Source organism: Vipera ursinii (genome assembly GCF_947247035.1).
Source record: "Vipera ursinii genome assembly, chromosome: 14".
Classification (NCBI taxonomy): domain Eukaryota; kingdom Metazoa; phylum Chordata; class Lepidosauria; order Squamata; family Viperidae; genus Vipera; species Vipera ursinii.
Window position 1 is genome coordinate 4,095,178 of NC_139527.1, and position 17,048 is coordinate 4,112,225.

At 46.0% G+C, this 17,048-nt stretch overlaps 1 protein-coding gene across 1 annotated transcript in view; it reads right to left on the reverse strand.

The window, feature by feature from the left end:
• MED13L (mediator complex subunit 13L) overlaps positions 1-17,048 on the reverse strand; it is a gene marked incomplete at its 3' end in the record, with an annotated part of 143,460 nt that overhangs the window by 33,599 nt on the left and 92,813 nt on the right. Inside the window, exons 5-10 of the mRNA XM_083373407.1 lie at positions 13,536-13,681; positions 9,486-9,680; positions 8,549-8,737; positions 4,236-4,398; positions 3,348-3,452; positions 517-1,242 (exon numbers count right to left, since the gene is read on the reverse strand). Of these exons, the coding sequence (XP_083229533.1) occupies positions 517-1,242; positions 3,348-3,452; positions 4,236-4,398; positions 8,549-8,737; positions 9,486-9,680; positions 13,536-13,681 (1,524 nt within the window). The remainder of the gene's footprint in view (positions 1-516; positions 1,243-3,347; positions 3,453-4,235; positions 4,399-8,548; positions 8,738-9,485; positions 9,681-13,535; positions 13,682-17,048) is intronic.

Sequence of the window (17,048 nt, forward strand, 5' to 3'; positions counted from 1 at the left end):
GGTCGCCAGAGGGGATCACGTTGACCCTGGGAGACTCTGCGACTGTCATAAATATGAGTCGGTTGCCAAAGATCTGGATTTTGATCATGTGACTGCGGGGATGCCGCAACGGTCGTAAGTGTGAAAAAGGGCCACCAGTCACTTTTTTTCCCCAGTGCCGCTGCCACTTCGAAGGATCATTAAACGAACTGTTGTTAAGTTGAGGACTATCTGTACGGGCGCTCCCATGCACCCTCGTGCGCTAAATCGCTACAATCGGTCTCGTCTCTTTCCCGTCATTTATTCACAGGGAAAGTCTGAACACATGGAGACAGCCCCAAGCGTAGACATGTCCAGGTAACGGTTGTGGGTCCCTGACCTGTCATGCAAATACAGGCTGCTTGCCTTTGCCTTTCCAGTCTGAGTTTCATTGGGGAGGACGCGTGAACCGCCCCACCAACCCCAAAGGGAACAGCCCCCCCCAAGGGCAACCCCAGACCGCCGCAAATAGACCCTTCCGAGAGAGTCCAGCCTCACCTTTTCAGCGCGCTGTTTTCCGAAGCCGCCTCCATCCTGACGTCCTGGATCTCAGCCGGGAGTTCCGGAGGCCTGAATTCAAGGTCGCTGGGTCGAGGGAGAGAGTAGCCCTGCCATTTGTTGGGCGACTCCTGGTTGCGCGCAACGCCGCCGTACAAAGCCGTCTCGCTGACTTCGGCCATCAGAGGCAACCTTGGACCGGTTAGGACTGTCCGGTCCTCAGCGCTGGCTAAGGGCTGGAGTTCTAATCCGTTGCTGTAGAGGGCCGGATTCACCGCATCCGACGGTGGGTCCAGACCCTCGGCTTCTTGCCCCCTGGGCTGGGGGCTGAGGGTTGGGGGCAGAGGAGAGATGGGGGAACGGGGGGAATCCATAGGATTCGAATGGGCCGGCTTCCTCGGGTGCCTGGGTGGCAGGGAGAGCTGCTTCTCGTACTTCCTACTACTGGCAGCTTCTAAGGAAGGTTCCACCCCGGCCAAGGCCAACTTCTGGCCCGAAGGGTCCTGCTCCATACACAGCTCTTCGGTGACCGAGGGACGATGATGGAATGGCAGCAACGACCTCTTCGGAACTTTGTCCGATTTCTCCTGCCTCTCGGTGGTTTTGTGCTTAGAGGCAGGAGGGGGCAAGGTGGAAGAGGACGAGGTTCCCCCTCCAAACCCCGGCTGTGGTATCGTGGGTGGACGACTGGGGCCGACGGCACAGCGTTGCTTGAGCAGCTTGTGCCTGCGGAGAGAAAGAAAGAAAAGGAAAAAAAGGAAAACGGGAAAGAAGTTAGCAAACGGGCTAACTTAAAGCAGAGGTGTCCAACCTTGGCAACTTTTAAGACTTGTGGACTTCCACTCCCGGAATTCCCCACCCAGGCATTCTGGGAGTTGAAGTCCACGAGGCTTAAAAGTTGCCAAGGTTGGACGCTCTTGCTTTAAAGCAGCGGTTCTCAACCTTGGCAAGTTGACGATGGGTGGGTTTCAACTCCCAGAATTGTCCAGCCAGGACTAGAATTCACAGCCAGCTTTCTCCTTCCTTCCTTCCTTCCTTCCTTCCTTCCTTCCTTCCTTCCTTCCTTCCTTCCTTCCTTCCTTCCTTCCTCTTTCTCTTTCTTTCTTTCTTTCTTTCTTTCTTTCTTTCTTTCTTTCTTTCTTTCTTTCTTTCTTTCTTTCTTTCTTTCTTTCCTTTCTTTCCCTAAGGTGGCACTAGAACTCACAGTCTCCTGGTGATTGGCCCAAAGCCAGTCAGCTTTCATGCCTCTATAAGGTGGGAATAGAACTCACTGTCTCCTGGTTTCTAGACCAGCGCTGCACCAATCTCACCTACATAGCCCTACGAATGTGAGTTCACAAGTCTTCGAGGTTTCCAGGATTGGACACCATTGCTGTGAAGAATAGGCCCAGAGGAAAGATTCGTTCAGAGGCTGAGAGAGCTGTCGGATTTGAGAAGCCAGTTTTGTTTAAAAGGGACCTTGCAGAGTCAGCAGGTAGTCCTCATGAAGTCCTGCCCAGCTGGGTGATTTATCCACGGTGAATCGGCCATGGCTTTCACATCAACTAGCTAGAGACATGCAGCTGATCTTCTAGAAAGATACAGGTGGTGTGCGGAGTTTCCTGTGCATAAATGTATAAATGGGGGTCTCTCTCTCTCTCTCTCTCTCTCTCTCTCTCTCTCTCTCTCTCTCTGTGTGTGTGTGTGTAGTGCTTGTGTGATCTCAACCTACGGACATGCTGTCATTATATCAAGGCGTCTACCACTAGCTGTTGGTCTTCAACCAAGCGCACGAACCCCTCGGAATCCAAACCAATCGAACAGTCTCATCCGGAGACAGCGCCAACCCTCAAGCCCCCCCCTCTCGCCCTCCCCCCCCAGCAGTTCACCTTCCAATCACCCTGACCTGACATAATCGCCCCATCACGAGACCCACTGTCAGCCTCCCGCTGACGACTCACTCCCTGACCCACGAGAGATAGTTCACACCCTGCAGCGACCCTGACCTGAAGTTACCTGCCCATTGCAAGCCTCTCTCATAATGACTCACGCCTGGCCCATCACAAGACCCTCACTCGACAACTCCCACCCCTGAAGCCCTTATATAAATAGAACACGTGACATCCGCTACACACCGCTGGAGAGGTTACCTAGCCTGGTAATGAAACTGTTCTGTTCCAGCCTACGACCGGCCCTGTTTGTGTGTCAGGGACAACCCCTTTCTCCTTTTTACAGTCAATAGGCTGGAAAAACCCAACCCAAATTTATTTACAGTTCAAACAAAAAAGGCAACAGAATATTTCCTTCCATAAATGAATCAAAATATCAAACCAGAGTCAACAAACAAAGAGTTAAACAGAAGTAGTCAGAACAGACCAGGATTCCCTTGGAATGTCTCCAAACGGTTTCCTTCAGCCACCAGCCCCGCCCACACCTTCTCCTTTTATTATCAGTCCCAAGGCGTGGCTTCTCACTGCCTTCTCCTCCTCTCACTGAGTTGCCTCATTGATTTGCTCTGCTCTGCTCTGCTGGATTGCCTTCTGCTTCTAGCGTCTCTGAACAGATTCAGCTGTGACTCCTGAGTCCAACACCTCCTCCTCACACAGCTGAGCCTCATGAGGAACATGACTGGAGGGGCCAGGCTGAGAGTCCTGCAGTGCATCCGAGCCTCCCTCGGACACCAAAGGCTCTCCAAACCCCTCCTCCTCCTCAGATTCATCGGACTCAGCTGCTGGGAGCACAGGCTGACACTGAATCACAACAGAAACCTTCGGGAAAATGACCCGGAGAACAGACCTCCACGCTCATCCTACAGATATTTGCCACTGTTGCAATTCTCCCCTTATACTGACCTGGAACAAGAGCAGGGGACTCTTTGGGCTGGATAAACAAAATCCCAAGAAATGCAGTTGATGGGGGCATCTTCCTCCATATTGGTAGTGGGGACTGGATTCCTTCTGGTAGGAATTAAAACATACGTAACTATCTCTGCCGGCTAGGAAGCCTGAACTGATGACTGTACAAGCTCAAGAGGTAAGTGGGAATGAATGAATTACCAAGGCTTCCCAGGGTAAATGAAGCTATTTTTAATCAGCTTTGAACATTTCGTTTCTCAAATCAGTTATTCTGTGAATGGGGTGCCACGCTTTTGCAAAATGTATCATTTTTTTTTTAACAAGCCTGGCGAAAAGAGAATTTTGCTGTCGTACCATTGGCACACAGTTTATTTTTATGTGCAGCAGCATCTGAGCTTTTTTCGCATACCTGCATATTATTATTATTACTAAATGAGATTTACAGTTCATGCTTTCCGCTCCAACCTTCAGAGGTACCACTAGCAATATCACCCACGCTTCATATATAGGTATATATTTGGGTGCATCCAAGATGTAACCAAGACACAGATCATCAACTTGACTGGACGTAGTCCTGATTCTTCACATCTGACACTTTGGTAGGGCTCACAATAAACTCATAAAGATTAGGACCAGCAGTTCTTCAACACGATTCCCAATTAGTCATTCAGTTTGACATAAAAAGTATTCACCCATTCATTTATTCTCTCTCTCTCTCTCTCTCTCTCTCTCTCTCTCTCTCTCTCTCTCTCTCTCTCTCTCTCTCTCTCTCTCACACACACACACACACACACACACACACACACACACACAGAGGCATGCTATTATAATGAGCAGCTGTAGACGTTTGTAGCAAAAGAGTCCTGGAAAACGCTATATTCCTACTTGGACTGTGTCCTGTTGAGGATGCATTCTTTCCAAACTCGGTGGACCATACAGTTCTGAAATTTGGGCGGGATCTTCCCCGTTTTTTTGGGACTCTGCATAGTGACCGTTCCATCTGGTGCTGCTGAGTGACTGAGGATGGTTGGAATGCCTCCACCGTCGCCTGGAAGAAACAGCGGATGTTTTTGAGAATGTTATTACGTCGGTTTGTTAGCGTGTTAAGACTTTTGTTTGCCACCGATTTTGCCTAGAAGTGACTCTGGGCGGCTTGCGAACATTGAAAAGCCAACAAAACATCGACACCACCGATATTCATAGTAACAGTAGTAGTTTACAATGAAAACTGCGAAGAGGAAGGGAGCAGGGTGCAACAGGATCGTCCTGATTTAAACTACAAATGAAAAGGAAGACGACAGGAAATCAAATCGGGAAAGGTGAAGAAATGCACCGATCCAACGCTTGTATATATTTACAAACGAACGACGGCTTGGTTTTAGACCCAAACAAAGTCTGGGATTTGATGCAGACAAGCCCAGCTTGTCAGAAGGCTCCCATTTACTGCCTGGATAGAGCAGGTAACCAATTCCAAAACCTCTAGCTGTGATAATATTCAAGCCCATCAATAATTGTATTGATCATCTCACATCAGGGTTACATCCATGTTATAAAGCTCATGACAAAGGAATAAATGCAAATAACGGAATTAAGAGAAGCGGAAGGGACCTTGAAGGCCTTCAACTCCCAACTCCCCCCGGTCATGCAGGAGACCCTAGGCCAGGGGTAGGCAACCTCGGCTCTTTTATGACTCATGGACTTCAACTCCCAGAATTCCTGAGCAAGCTGGCTCAGGAATTCTGGGAATTGAAGTCCATGAGTCATAAAAGAGACGAGGTTGCCTACCCCTGGCCTAGGCCATACCATCCCTGACAAGTGGCTGTCCAGTCTCTTCTTAAAAGCACCCAGAACTTCTGGTGGCAAGCTGTTCCCCTGGTTAACGGTTCTGACTGTCAGAGAATTCCTCCTTAATTCCAGATTGCTTCTCTCCTTGATTACTGTATTGGAAGGAATAGCCAATACTCCAGAAGGCAGGCTTAAGATACAGGATGATCTGGACAGACTCGAACACAGGGCGCTATCTAACAAAATGAAATTCAGTGGTGAAAAAAGTAAGGTTCTGCATTTAGGCAGGAAAAATCAAATGCACAGGTATAGTATAGGTGGTACCTTGCTCGATAGTAGTAACTGTGAGAGGGATCTTGGAGTCCTAGTGGACAATCACTTAAATATGAGCCAGCAGTGTGCTGCAGCTGCCAAAAAAGCCAACACAGTGCTAGGCTGCATTAACAGAGGGATAGAATCAAGATCACGTGAAGTACTAATACCACTTTACAATGCTTTGGTAAGGCCACACCTGGAATACTGCATCCAGTTTTGGTCACCACGATGTAAAAAAGATGTCGAGACTCTAGAAAGAGTACAGAGAAGAGCAACAAAGATGATTGGGGGACTGGAGGATAAAACATATAGGGAACGGTTGCTGGAATTGGGTATGTGTAGTTTAATGAAGAGAAGGGTGAGGGGTGGCATGATAGCAGTCTTCCAATATCTCAGGGGTTGCCCCAAAGAAGAGGGAGCCAAGCTATTCTCCAAAGCACCTGAAAGCAGGACAAGAAGCAATGGATGGAAACTAGTCAAGAAGAGAAGCAACCTAGAACTAAGGAGAAACTTCCTGACAGTTAGAACAACTAACCAGTGGAACAACCTGCCTCCAGAAGCGGTGAATGCTCCAACACTGGAAGTTTTTAAGAAGAGACTGGACAGCCATTTGCCTGAAATGGTATAGGGTTTCCTGCCTGAGCAGGGGGTTGGACTAGATGACCTCCAAGGTCCCTTCCAACTTCTTCTTCTTCTTCTTCTTCTTCTTCTTCTTCTTCTTCTTCTTCTTCTTCTTCTTCTTCTTCTTCTTCTTCTTCTTCTTCTTCTTCTTCTTCTTCTTCTTCTTCATCATCATCATCATCATCATCATCATTATTATTATTATTATTATTATTATTATTATTATTATTATTATTATCCATCCGCTGCTTCTCGGTCTGCTTTCAGAGGCTTTGGTGAACGGCTCGGCCGCCTCGTCTTTGTGGCAGCCTCTTGGATAAATCAATATATATATAGTATTCACAAACTAATATCACTTTGAGGGAGAACTGTAGAAAAGATTGGGGTACGGTTGTGGACACCCTCCCCACAGAGACATTGACAAACAATATTCAGGATTTGCCAACTGCTTTGTCCACCGAGGGGCAGGAGACGAGGCATCGACTTGGCCACGGCGACGCCACATTTCCGATTTCTGGTTTGAAAAGCCATTCCAAGTGGAAAGGAACCACACCAAGGCAGGCAGCAGAGGGAGCTGTCTTAACCACCCACGTCAACACAACGCTGCGCTTGGGCTGGAAAAGGGGGCAATTGTACAAATCCTCAACAAGGTCAAACATGTTTACAGAACTCCTTGTTCTAAAGTCTGGCATGGCCAAAAAAAGCCTTGCGAATAAAAAAAAAACGCTGAAAAGAGCCAAAAGCACAGCAGCGATCCGGCAGGGGAAAAGCCATTCGCCCCGCTGAGATGACAAAAACACAACGAGCCAGTTTGTTTGTTTGTTTGTTTTCCTGGTTGTTGTTTCTGGGGGCTTCAAAGCTTGGAAATGACACCCTATTCTTGCTCTCTTTAAAAACAAAAAAAAAAATGCAGGACTCTCGGGACTCTGAATTTCTCCAACAGCGGCCTTCTGATCTGCAAGGAACAGCCATTCCGTCGAGAAGGAAATGCAGACTTGACTGTCTTTCAACAATGACGCAATCTTTGGTGTGGGAGGGAAATACTTCAAATTCCTGGGTGTCAATTTTACAAATGCCCGGCTGGTACGGTGGTTGTTGGATTATTATTATTTTTTTTTTAAAAAAAACAAACTGGTCCCACTAGCTTTGGTTCCTGAGCTTCACAATGGTTACAGAATTACAGAATAACAGAGGTGAAAGGGACCTTGGAGGTCTTCTAGTCCAACCCTGGACTTAAGTAGGGGACACTAGGCCGTTCCAGACAATTGGCTGTCCAGTCTCTTTTTGAAAACGAGTACCCACGATTTCAGGAGGCGAGCTGTTCCGCTGATTAACGGTTCTGACTGAAATTTATTTTCATTTCTAGGTTGGGCTACTATTTATTAATATAGCCTACTTTTAATAATAATAATAATAATAATAATAATAATAATAATAATAATAATAATAATGGTGGTGGTGGTGGAATGGACCTTGGAGGTCATCTAGTCCAACCCCCTGCTCAAGCAGGAAAACCCTATACCATTTCAGACAGTTGGCCATCCAGTCTCTTCTTAAAAGCCTCCAGTGATGGAGCACCTACAACTTCTGGAGGCAGGTAGTTCCACTGGTTAATTGTTCTCACTGTCAGGAAGTTTCTCCTTAGTTCTAGGTTGCTTCTCTCCTTGATTAGTTTCCATCTGTTGCTCCTTGTCCTGCCTTCTGGGGCTTTGGGAGGCTGGTATAAGGTCTCCTGCCTTGAGCAGAGGGTTGGACTAGAAGACCTCCAAGGTCCCTTCCAGCCCTAGGATTCTACGTTCTCAAAACCCAGCAATGTAGTAAGCTGGAGGCTCTTATCACTATGCTCTCTTCGTATTTCGCTGAAGGGCTGAAAGAAATTCATTAAAAAGCAAAACCTTTTCACAAAACAGCATTAAATACTGGGCACCAGCCAGGCCTTCCACCAATTAAAGAGAAAATATATGAGTTGCTTATTATTACTATTATTATTATTCCTGGGAAACTGTTCAACATCCACCCAGAGAAATAAGTTTCCTAAGGTATATTTATTCCCTCCTGTTTTTTTTTTTTTTTTTCACTTCTGAAATGTCAGCCCGGTGACTTATTTTTCCAGCTTTCTCCGCGTTTTTTTTTCCTAATTTGCGCAAGCATGTTTCGTGGAGGAAAAAAGCAACGACTGCTATAATTAATAGTATGTTCAGCAATTATGTCTACCTAGAGGATAACGGATGCCAGAACTACATTATGTATCTGAATATTGGCAGGCCGAGCTTTTTATTCCTAGGGCATCAAGAAGAAAACAAGGAAATCTGGTGTGCTAAGGAAGCCTTTACCAAAAGTAATCCCAGAGAGGTTTCAGGAGAGAGATGGTTTCGTAAAGAGGAGACCGCAATGTCCGCAGCTGAAGGAACTAAATAATCCCAGCAGCTAAAAGCCGAGGGGTTCAAATGACACACCTAACCCTTAAGGAAACATACCTAGGACAGTCTGCTCCGGAGAAGTGGGTGGTGTGAGCAACATCCCACAACCGCTGCTGTCTTTCAAGGCTCCAGCTCCTTGATGGGCCACGCTGTTGTGGCATCCTGGGGTGGAAGCGCTCTGAGACACGGGAATGTCGTTTTGAGAGATGAGAACAAAGGCAGACGGGTACACCATTCGGACGCCCCCTGTGAAGGCAGAGAGAAAGGGTTAGGGTAGGAGTGAGACGAGATAGTTGGCGTTGCTTTTTTTCAAGGGTTGTATTTGTAACACAGCAACACCGTGTGCATTTTGACATGGCACGCCGCATCTGCCATTACGTGTTTGGGTGGATGCGCATCGATTATTTGAAACGAGGGTGGGAAGGAAGGATGGAAAATAGGAGGTAGGGCAGTAGGAAGGAAGGAAGGAAGGAAGGAAGGAAGGAAGGAAGGAAGGAAGGAAGGAAGGAAGGAAGGAAGGAAGGAAGGAAGGAAGGAAGGAAGGAAGGAAGGAAGAAAAATGGGAGGGAGGGAGGGAGGGAGGGAGGGAGGAAGGAAGGAAGGAAGGAAGGAAGGAAAATGGGAGGTAGGGCGGTAGGTAGGTAGGTAGGTAGGAAGGAAGGAAGGAAGGAAGGAAGGAAGGAAGGAAGGAAGGAAGGAAGGAAGGAAGGAAGGAAAATGGGAGGGAGGGAGGGAAGGAGGGAGGAAGGAAAATGGGAGGGAGGGAGGAAGGAAGGAAGGAATTGCTTTTATGCTTAAATAAAAACCCAAAGGAATAGTCTAAGATGGTTCTAAGTTACAAAACAAAACCCACCAAATTTCAAACAAAAGAACGTATCAAAACACGAGAAGAACCGCCGTTAGTTCAAGACGGAGTCTTATTTTTTATGTTTCAACTGGAACTGCTGACCGAGCCGAAGAGACTTTTCAAGGAAAAAAAAATACAGATTCTCACCAACAATAACTTCTACTGCCACAGGAAAGTCATCGTCATATCCCAGTTCTTCTTCCTCTTTCACGCTCTCCTTCCTCTTCAGCACCATGGGATAAAAATACTGCCATTCTTCAATTAGCTTCCTGGTTGCCGGATCTGACATCTTGTAACCTTGACCCGTTAAAGTACCACTTAAGCCATACGGACTGATCAACACTGATTGAGAAAACAAAACGGCTATTAAGTGTTATTAAGTTATTGAAAGTCCCTTTTATCACTGCCACTGGAACTCTGAACGGTGGCTAAAAGAATGGCTGTGTCAACATCCAGCTCGGGAATCCAAACAAAACTCCAGATTAACTCCATTTCCCAAAATCTTACTGTTTATTGAACACACTGCTTGGTTATGTCGAAGAGAAACTCAACTCTGAGGTTCCCATAGCAGTTCACAGACTTAAAACAATCGTCCTCCCAGCCAAACCCTCAACGGTCTTACGGAATCCATATCAACAAGTCCACTTTGTTATGGGGAACCATCTGCTCCAAATCCACACCTGTTCGGGTGTCCTTGACAAGGCTTCAGGCTCCCAGAGTCTGCAGTTGAAGTGAAGCAGCTTCATTTCTTCATCCACCCACTTCCCAACCCCTTTCCCTAAAGGCACGTAGCTGCCAAAGTTTCACACTTGGCAGGCTGTAAGACGAGGACTGCCTGTATACCACACTAATTCTTAGGTTAAGTCCAAAAACACCATCCCTTTCTGTCGGGACTATACCCATATTTTTCAATCGATTGAACTTTTTACGTCTCGTATGTACGCTGAAGCAGGCAAACAGGAATTCATTATTTCAGAACCCGCATCCTCCGGTCTCTCTAAGTAGATCTAATTATTTAATGTAAAAGGATAAAACAGCATGGTCAAATGTTATGGATTACGCTCTAAGGTAGCATAAGGGCTTTACAAGCCAACATTGGCTAATTGTTACAGCAACCAATTAAAATGCATACCTCTTCAGGAAATACATGAATTACCAAGGGAAATGGTTTAAACTCCTCTCTTCTCCTTCCCATCCCTCTTTTTAAAAATTATTTTTATCATGGGCCCCCGGTATCCATTGACATCACCTTGATTTAAATCCATCTCCCTTGCAGCAGAATTATTTTTTATTTTTTATTTTTTTATTTTAATTAAATTAATTTAATTAAAACTTGGGATATATAAAGGTCAGACAGGAAGCCAAGGTGTATTCAGAATAACTGTGAATGGGAAAGAAAACCTAAATATAACTCTAACCCTAATGCTAGCTATTTAAGCAAGGATGGGACAACCGCAATTAAGATCCAGATATAGTCCTCAGCTTACGAGCACAACTGAGCGCAACATTTCCGCTGCAAAGTGAGACATTAATAAGTGAGTTTTGCCCCCATTTGAAGTTCTTTCTTTTCCCCAATTGTTAAGTTAGTTCCATGGTTGTTAATTGAATCTGGCTTCCCCCCATTGACTTTGCTTGTCAGAAGTTTGCAAAAGGGGATCTCGTGGCCCCGGGACAGTGCAACCGTCGTAAGTACGAGCCAAGTGCCAAGTGTCTAAATCTTGGTCACGTGACCAACGGGGAGGCTGCAACGGTCATCAGTGTGCAAAACGATCCAAGGTCACTTTTTCTGTTGCAACTTCAAACAACGAACCGTTGCTAAGCTGAGGACTGCCTGTCCCAAACTGGGCCGAGAAAAAAAAAATTATTGTGATTTTAAAAGCTGAGACGTTGCCCCGCCAGCAAGCTAAAGTCCCAGGAAGATATTCTGACCGCGTGGGACATCTTGCGATCCTTTAAAATAAAAAAAGTGCACAGACAGGCTAATATTTATTTTTATTATTTTATTTTAATTCCATTTATATCCCGCCCTTCTCCGAAGACTCAGGGCGGCTTACAAGCAAAAAAAAAAAAAGAAGAGAGAGACATGCTACTATTTTCCCGGGGGGCAGGGGGTGGGGTGGGGAAACAAGTAATCGATAAAAGTGGAGCTGCTTCAAGCATAAAAACAGAAAAGCAAAATGAAGAGAGGACTAGCTGGGTGTCGGCGTCGCCAGAGACGGGTTACAAAGCCAGGGTTAAGTCCATCCAGTCCCCGATGCACGGTTTTATTTTAGAGCTTTCCATTCGAGGCTCTTTTCGACTTGCGTCGTGCAAGGGTTTCGAACTCAGTTCCAATCCAAGCCGAAAGAGGTTTGGGTTTGAAGGAAAGAGCTTGAGACCCACCACACTCCTTGGGGGATATCAACTGTTTTAAGGTACGCAGGGAGTCCCTGACTTACAAGCACTCGTTTAGTGACCGTTCGAAACTACAACCTTACCGGAGGGTGGGGGGAGGAGGACTTAGGACCGTTTTTCACACTTACGACCGTTGCAGCCTCCCCAACGGTCGCGTGATCAAAATTCAGACGCTTGGCAACTGACTCGTACTTACGACGGTTGCAGCGCCCCGGGCTCACTTGATCCCCTTTTTTTTGCCACCTTCTGATCAGCAAAGCCGACGGTGGGGAAGCCGGGTTCGCTTAACGACCGCGTGGTTAACTTAACCAGCGCAGGGATCCATTTAACAGCGGCCTCAAGAAAGGTGGTTAAAAAAAAATGGGACAAAACTCACTTAACAAATTTCTCAAGCCACAAAAAAATGGGGGGGGGGTGGCTCGGTCGTGGTCGTGAGTTGAGGACTGACTGTAGTTTTAAGTTGGAGTCTCTCTCTCTCTGAGCATGGGTTTGCCAGGGTTCAAGACAAATCTTGACAAAAGTGGACAGCCGTTCAACGTGCACGCCATTCCATAACAGGTTGTGTTTTTTTTTTTCCTGGCATGAAAGACACAGTAAATTGTTTTAAAGCAAACTGCTTTAAACCGGAGGGGGGTGAGGGGGGAGGGTAAAATGAGCCATGAAATTAAGACATCACATTTGGAAGAAAAGAAGGAATTTTTCTACTTTACAGATGAAGGCTTAAATGAGGGTCCTTTGGTGCTCTCTGAGCTGGCTTGCTTTTTTGCAGACGTTTCATTACCCAATTAGGTAACATCATCAGTGCTAGAACGGAATGAGGTTTGGGGAGGGGGGGAGGGAAGGGGGGAGGGAGGGAGAAGGAGGAGGAAGAGGAGGAAGAGGAGGAAGAGGAGGAGGAGAAAGAGGAGGCATCCTTTGTGATCTCTGAGCTGGCTTGTTTTCTTACAGATGTTTCATTACCCAATTAGGTAACATCATCAGTGCTAAAACGGAATGAGGTTTGTGGAGAGGAGGAGGAGGAGGAGGAAGAGGAGGAGGAGGAGGAAGAGGAGGAAGAGGGGGAGGAGGAGGAGGAGGAGGAGGCATCCTATGTGATCTCTGAGCTGGCTTGTTTTCTTGCAGACGTTTCATTACCCAATTAGGTAACATCATCAGTGCTAAAACGGAATGAGGTTTGTGGAGAGGAGGAGGAGGAGGAGGAGGAGGAGGAGGAGGAGGAGGAGGAGGAGGAGGAGGAGGAGGAGGAGGCATCATATGTGATCTCTGAGCTGGCTTGTTTTCTTGCAGACGTTTCTTTACCCAATTAAGTAACATCATTACTGCTAGTGACGACCGCTGATGATGTTACCTAGTTGGGTAATGAAACGCCTGCAAGGAAACAACCAAGAGAGCACCAAGGATCCCTCCTTTCAACCCCGAGCTACAAAGATTCTCCTTTGAAGGCTGAAATGGAGGGTGTGTGTGTCTGCTTCTCTTAAAAGGCTGTAGCCAACAAGTCCCTTTTTTGTCCCTATCAAAAAGGTGATGGTTGCGATAAGAGGACCGAAATGCTTCGGAGTGGCCGAGAATGGGCAGTTTTGAGATTTAAAAAAATAAAATAAAATAAAATTCTCCATTCAGGGTGGAAGAAAACAGAAGGAGAGCGTTTAGAGATAGTGCAGGGAAGTCCATTGGCTCCCCAGCCGAGGTGATTGGCGAGAAGGAGGAAAACAACAACAACAGCTGACGATTTAATGAAAGTTTTGTTCCGGCTCCCATCACCGTTGAGAAGCCTGTGCCGTACGCACGAACACACAAACCTACCTTGAAAAGGCATGGGAGAAGATTGGGCCATGTGAAGGTGTTCCTCACTGATAAGGTAGACGGGCTGGTGCTGTGCAATCTCCACACTTGTGCACACGTTGCTTTCTCCGTGGAGGAAGAAGGTGAAGGCGCAGGACAAATGCTCACTGCAAGGAAGAGAGAGAGAGAGAGAGAGAGAGAGAGAGAGAGAGAGAGAGAGAGAGAGAGAGAGAGAGAGAAATAGCAGCTCGTTAAATCCCAAAATCAGAAAACGGAGCCCGCCAGAATCTATGCATCTCGCTTGAAATTCACAAGACATGGCGCTTGGGAAATGGGGTAAGCCTCCTTCTCATAGAACGTAGAACAGTGCGCTGTCGTAACAAAGAAGAGGGGGGGGGGTCAAGCTCTTCTCTCCAAAGCACCTGAAGGCAGGACAAGAAGCAACGGATGGAAACTCATCAAGGAGAGAAGCAACCTGGAACTAAGGAGAAACCTCCTGACCGTTAGAACAATTAACCAGTGGAACAACCTGCCTCTAGAAGTTGTGAATGCTCCATATATAAGTTTAATAAAGAGAAAGGCGAGGGGGAACATGATAGCAGCCTTCCAATCTCTCAGGGGTTGCCACAAAGAAGAGGGAATCAAGCTGCCTGAGCAAGGGGGTTGGACTAGAAGATCTCCAAAGTCCCTTCCAACTCTGTTATTCTATTCTATTCTATTCTATTCTATTCTATTCTATTCTATTCTATTCTATTCTATTCTATTCTATTCTATTCTATTCTATTCTATTCTATTCTATTCTTCTATTCTATTCTATTCTATTCTATTCTATTCTAATTTCTATTGACAAGAAGGACAAGGGGTGACATGATAGCAGTACTCCAATATCTCAGGGGCTGCCCCAAAGAAGAGGGAGTCAAGCTGTTCTCCAAAGCGCCCGAAGGCAGGACAAGAAGCAACGGATGGAAACTAGTCAAGGAGAGAAGCAACCTGGAACTAAGGAGAAACTTCCTGACAGTTAGAACGATTAATCAGTGGAACAACCTGCTTCCAGAAGCGGTGAATGCTCCAAGACTGGAAGTTTTTAAGAAGAGACTGTTCAGCCATTTGCCTGAAATGGGATAGGTTTCCTGCCTGAGCAGGGGGTTGGACTAGATGACCTCCAAGGTCCCTTCCAACTAATATTATTATTATTATTATTATTATTATTATTATTATTATTATTATTATTATTATTATAAAACTTTTATTCATAAAACACCAAACTCAGTCAACTGAACACTCAAATTGACTGGCACTAATGTTTGACATGGGTTGCTGCCAGCATCCTAGGTATCAACCAGGTCTCTCCTTAAAATGTAAGATGTTCCGAGTAGCGCAGTTTTTTGTAACTTTCCTGGAGTTATTGCAGGAAGCTGAAATTTATTGATTTTTTTTTTTTGCAAAGTTTTTGGACATAGTTTTGCTTTTTCCCCCCCTCTCCCCCCGCCAAACAGAACAAATTCCATGCACAGCCTATAATGGCCGAACAGATGTCCCACAATGAAGTATGTGTCGTTCACACTTAACGACAGTAGAATAAGAATTTCCGAACGTTGATTAGACTGACAGCTGAACACAGCGTGTCCTGGGGCATGCAACTAAATATGGGGATTTTGGGGTGGGGGGGGGGAGAGAACAGGCCGTGTCTGCAAGTGCACAGCTTAAATGGCACATGTCCATTATCTGTTTACTGACAACCATGGCAATCAGGTCCATGCAAAATGTGGGACTGTAATGAAGAACAGCTGGGGAACATACAACGTGCAGCAAAAAAAAGCAGATGTGCGTGATATACTTGTTTATCCACTTGGGTAGAAGTGGACGAGAAAGAAGCAACTTGTGTAGTGGAGACAGAGAAAAGGGTCTGGGTTTTTTTGTCCCCCCCCCCCATCTCAAAATGTGAAACTAAAAGCAACGCGGAAGTGATTTATGGATCCACTTGGACGAAGGGGGGGGGATGTAGCGTGGGTTTCATAACTGGGTATTATAACACCCGTAGATAATCTAAAATGTCGCAGGCACATGGCTGGAGAACGGGAGAACAGAATACACAAAGCAACACCCAACATTTCTGGAATTTTCATCCCAAATAAGGCTGCCTTATTTCCCCCCTTAAGTGGAAAGGGGGGGGGGAAATCTTCATTTGAAACAGCTTGCATCCCTTCGGTTCTGCATTCTTCCAATTCCGTTAATGTGGTTTTTCTTTCCCCCCCCCACCTTCCTTTTATACGGTTATTATTAAATAACGGTTTTCTGCTTAATTATATTTTAACAGCTGTCGTGAGCCACCTGGTGACTTTCTAGGTTGAAAGATAAGTTAATTATTTTAAATAGATGTATGACAGACATCCACTGGGAATCTTTGCCAGTTCCAAATTGCATTCGCATCCACCCAGGAAGATAATATATTTATTATTATTGGTGGTCCCACCCACCCCCAGCCAGCCAGATGTTTTCAGGCTTGGATTTGGCATTATTATCCACCTATTGAGTGCTTCCCAAGGACCTGGGGTAGGCAGAAGTTGTTGTTTGATGGGGTTAAAGAAATGGTCACAGGCTATATGCTGTTTCAAGTCAAGCTGCGTTTGCAATTGACCGATGGTGATTTTTTTTTTTTTTGGTCAATGCCGATGGTGCGTGTTCAAGTGGTGCTCCAGATTATTATTACTTAGTAACCAGGCTGGACCCGAATAATTATTGAACGTAAGACCGCCTTATTGAGCACATAAGATGCATTGCAGTATAGAAGACATAAGCTTTATACAAAGCAAATTTAGATCCAGCAAGGGAGCATTTTTTAATTAAGTTCAGAGGATTTCAATATGTGCTGCGCCACAAGTACGGCACCTTTGATAAATCATTCCTGCGCAGGCAGGCAATAACAGCTTCCCCTGGTCTAACCTAGTCTGGGAGCTCCCTTTCAGCTACAGGTGGCCCTCAACTTACAACCGTTTGCTTAGCGACCGTTCAAAGTTGCAAGAGCACTGATCTTCACACTTACGACCACTGCAGCAACCCCACAGTCCCGTGGGTCTGACTCACTTAAGCGCCGTCTCGCTTAGCGGAGGAAAATCCCGGCCCCGATTGTGAGCCCACGCACCTCCGAGCAGACGTGCAAGAAACCTTCTGCGTATTTGTGTAACTTACTCCACTGTTCCTTCTCGCAAGCACAAACAGAGTCAGGCTCAAGGGGATGCCCGCAAACACCCCCCCCCAAATGTGCAGGAAAGCAGAGGTTATTTAGCTACCAAAACAAGACCCACGTTGTCCCTTTTTATCGGCAAACCCTCCTGTGGCCCAAAAATAGTTGTTGCAATTCTATAAAAGCACTCCCGTCCTGCTTCCTAGCTAGCATGGGTTCCTGTGCATATACATAAAGCAGAAATATAACTTTTAGCCCCGGGCTTGAACGCAGCCTTCCAAATTAGCCCCTTTCAAAGCTACCAATTAAATGAAAATGTTAATGTGGGGGAAAGGAAACAAGATGAAAAC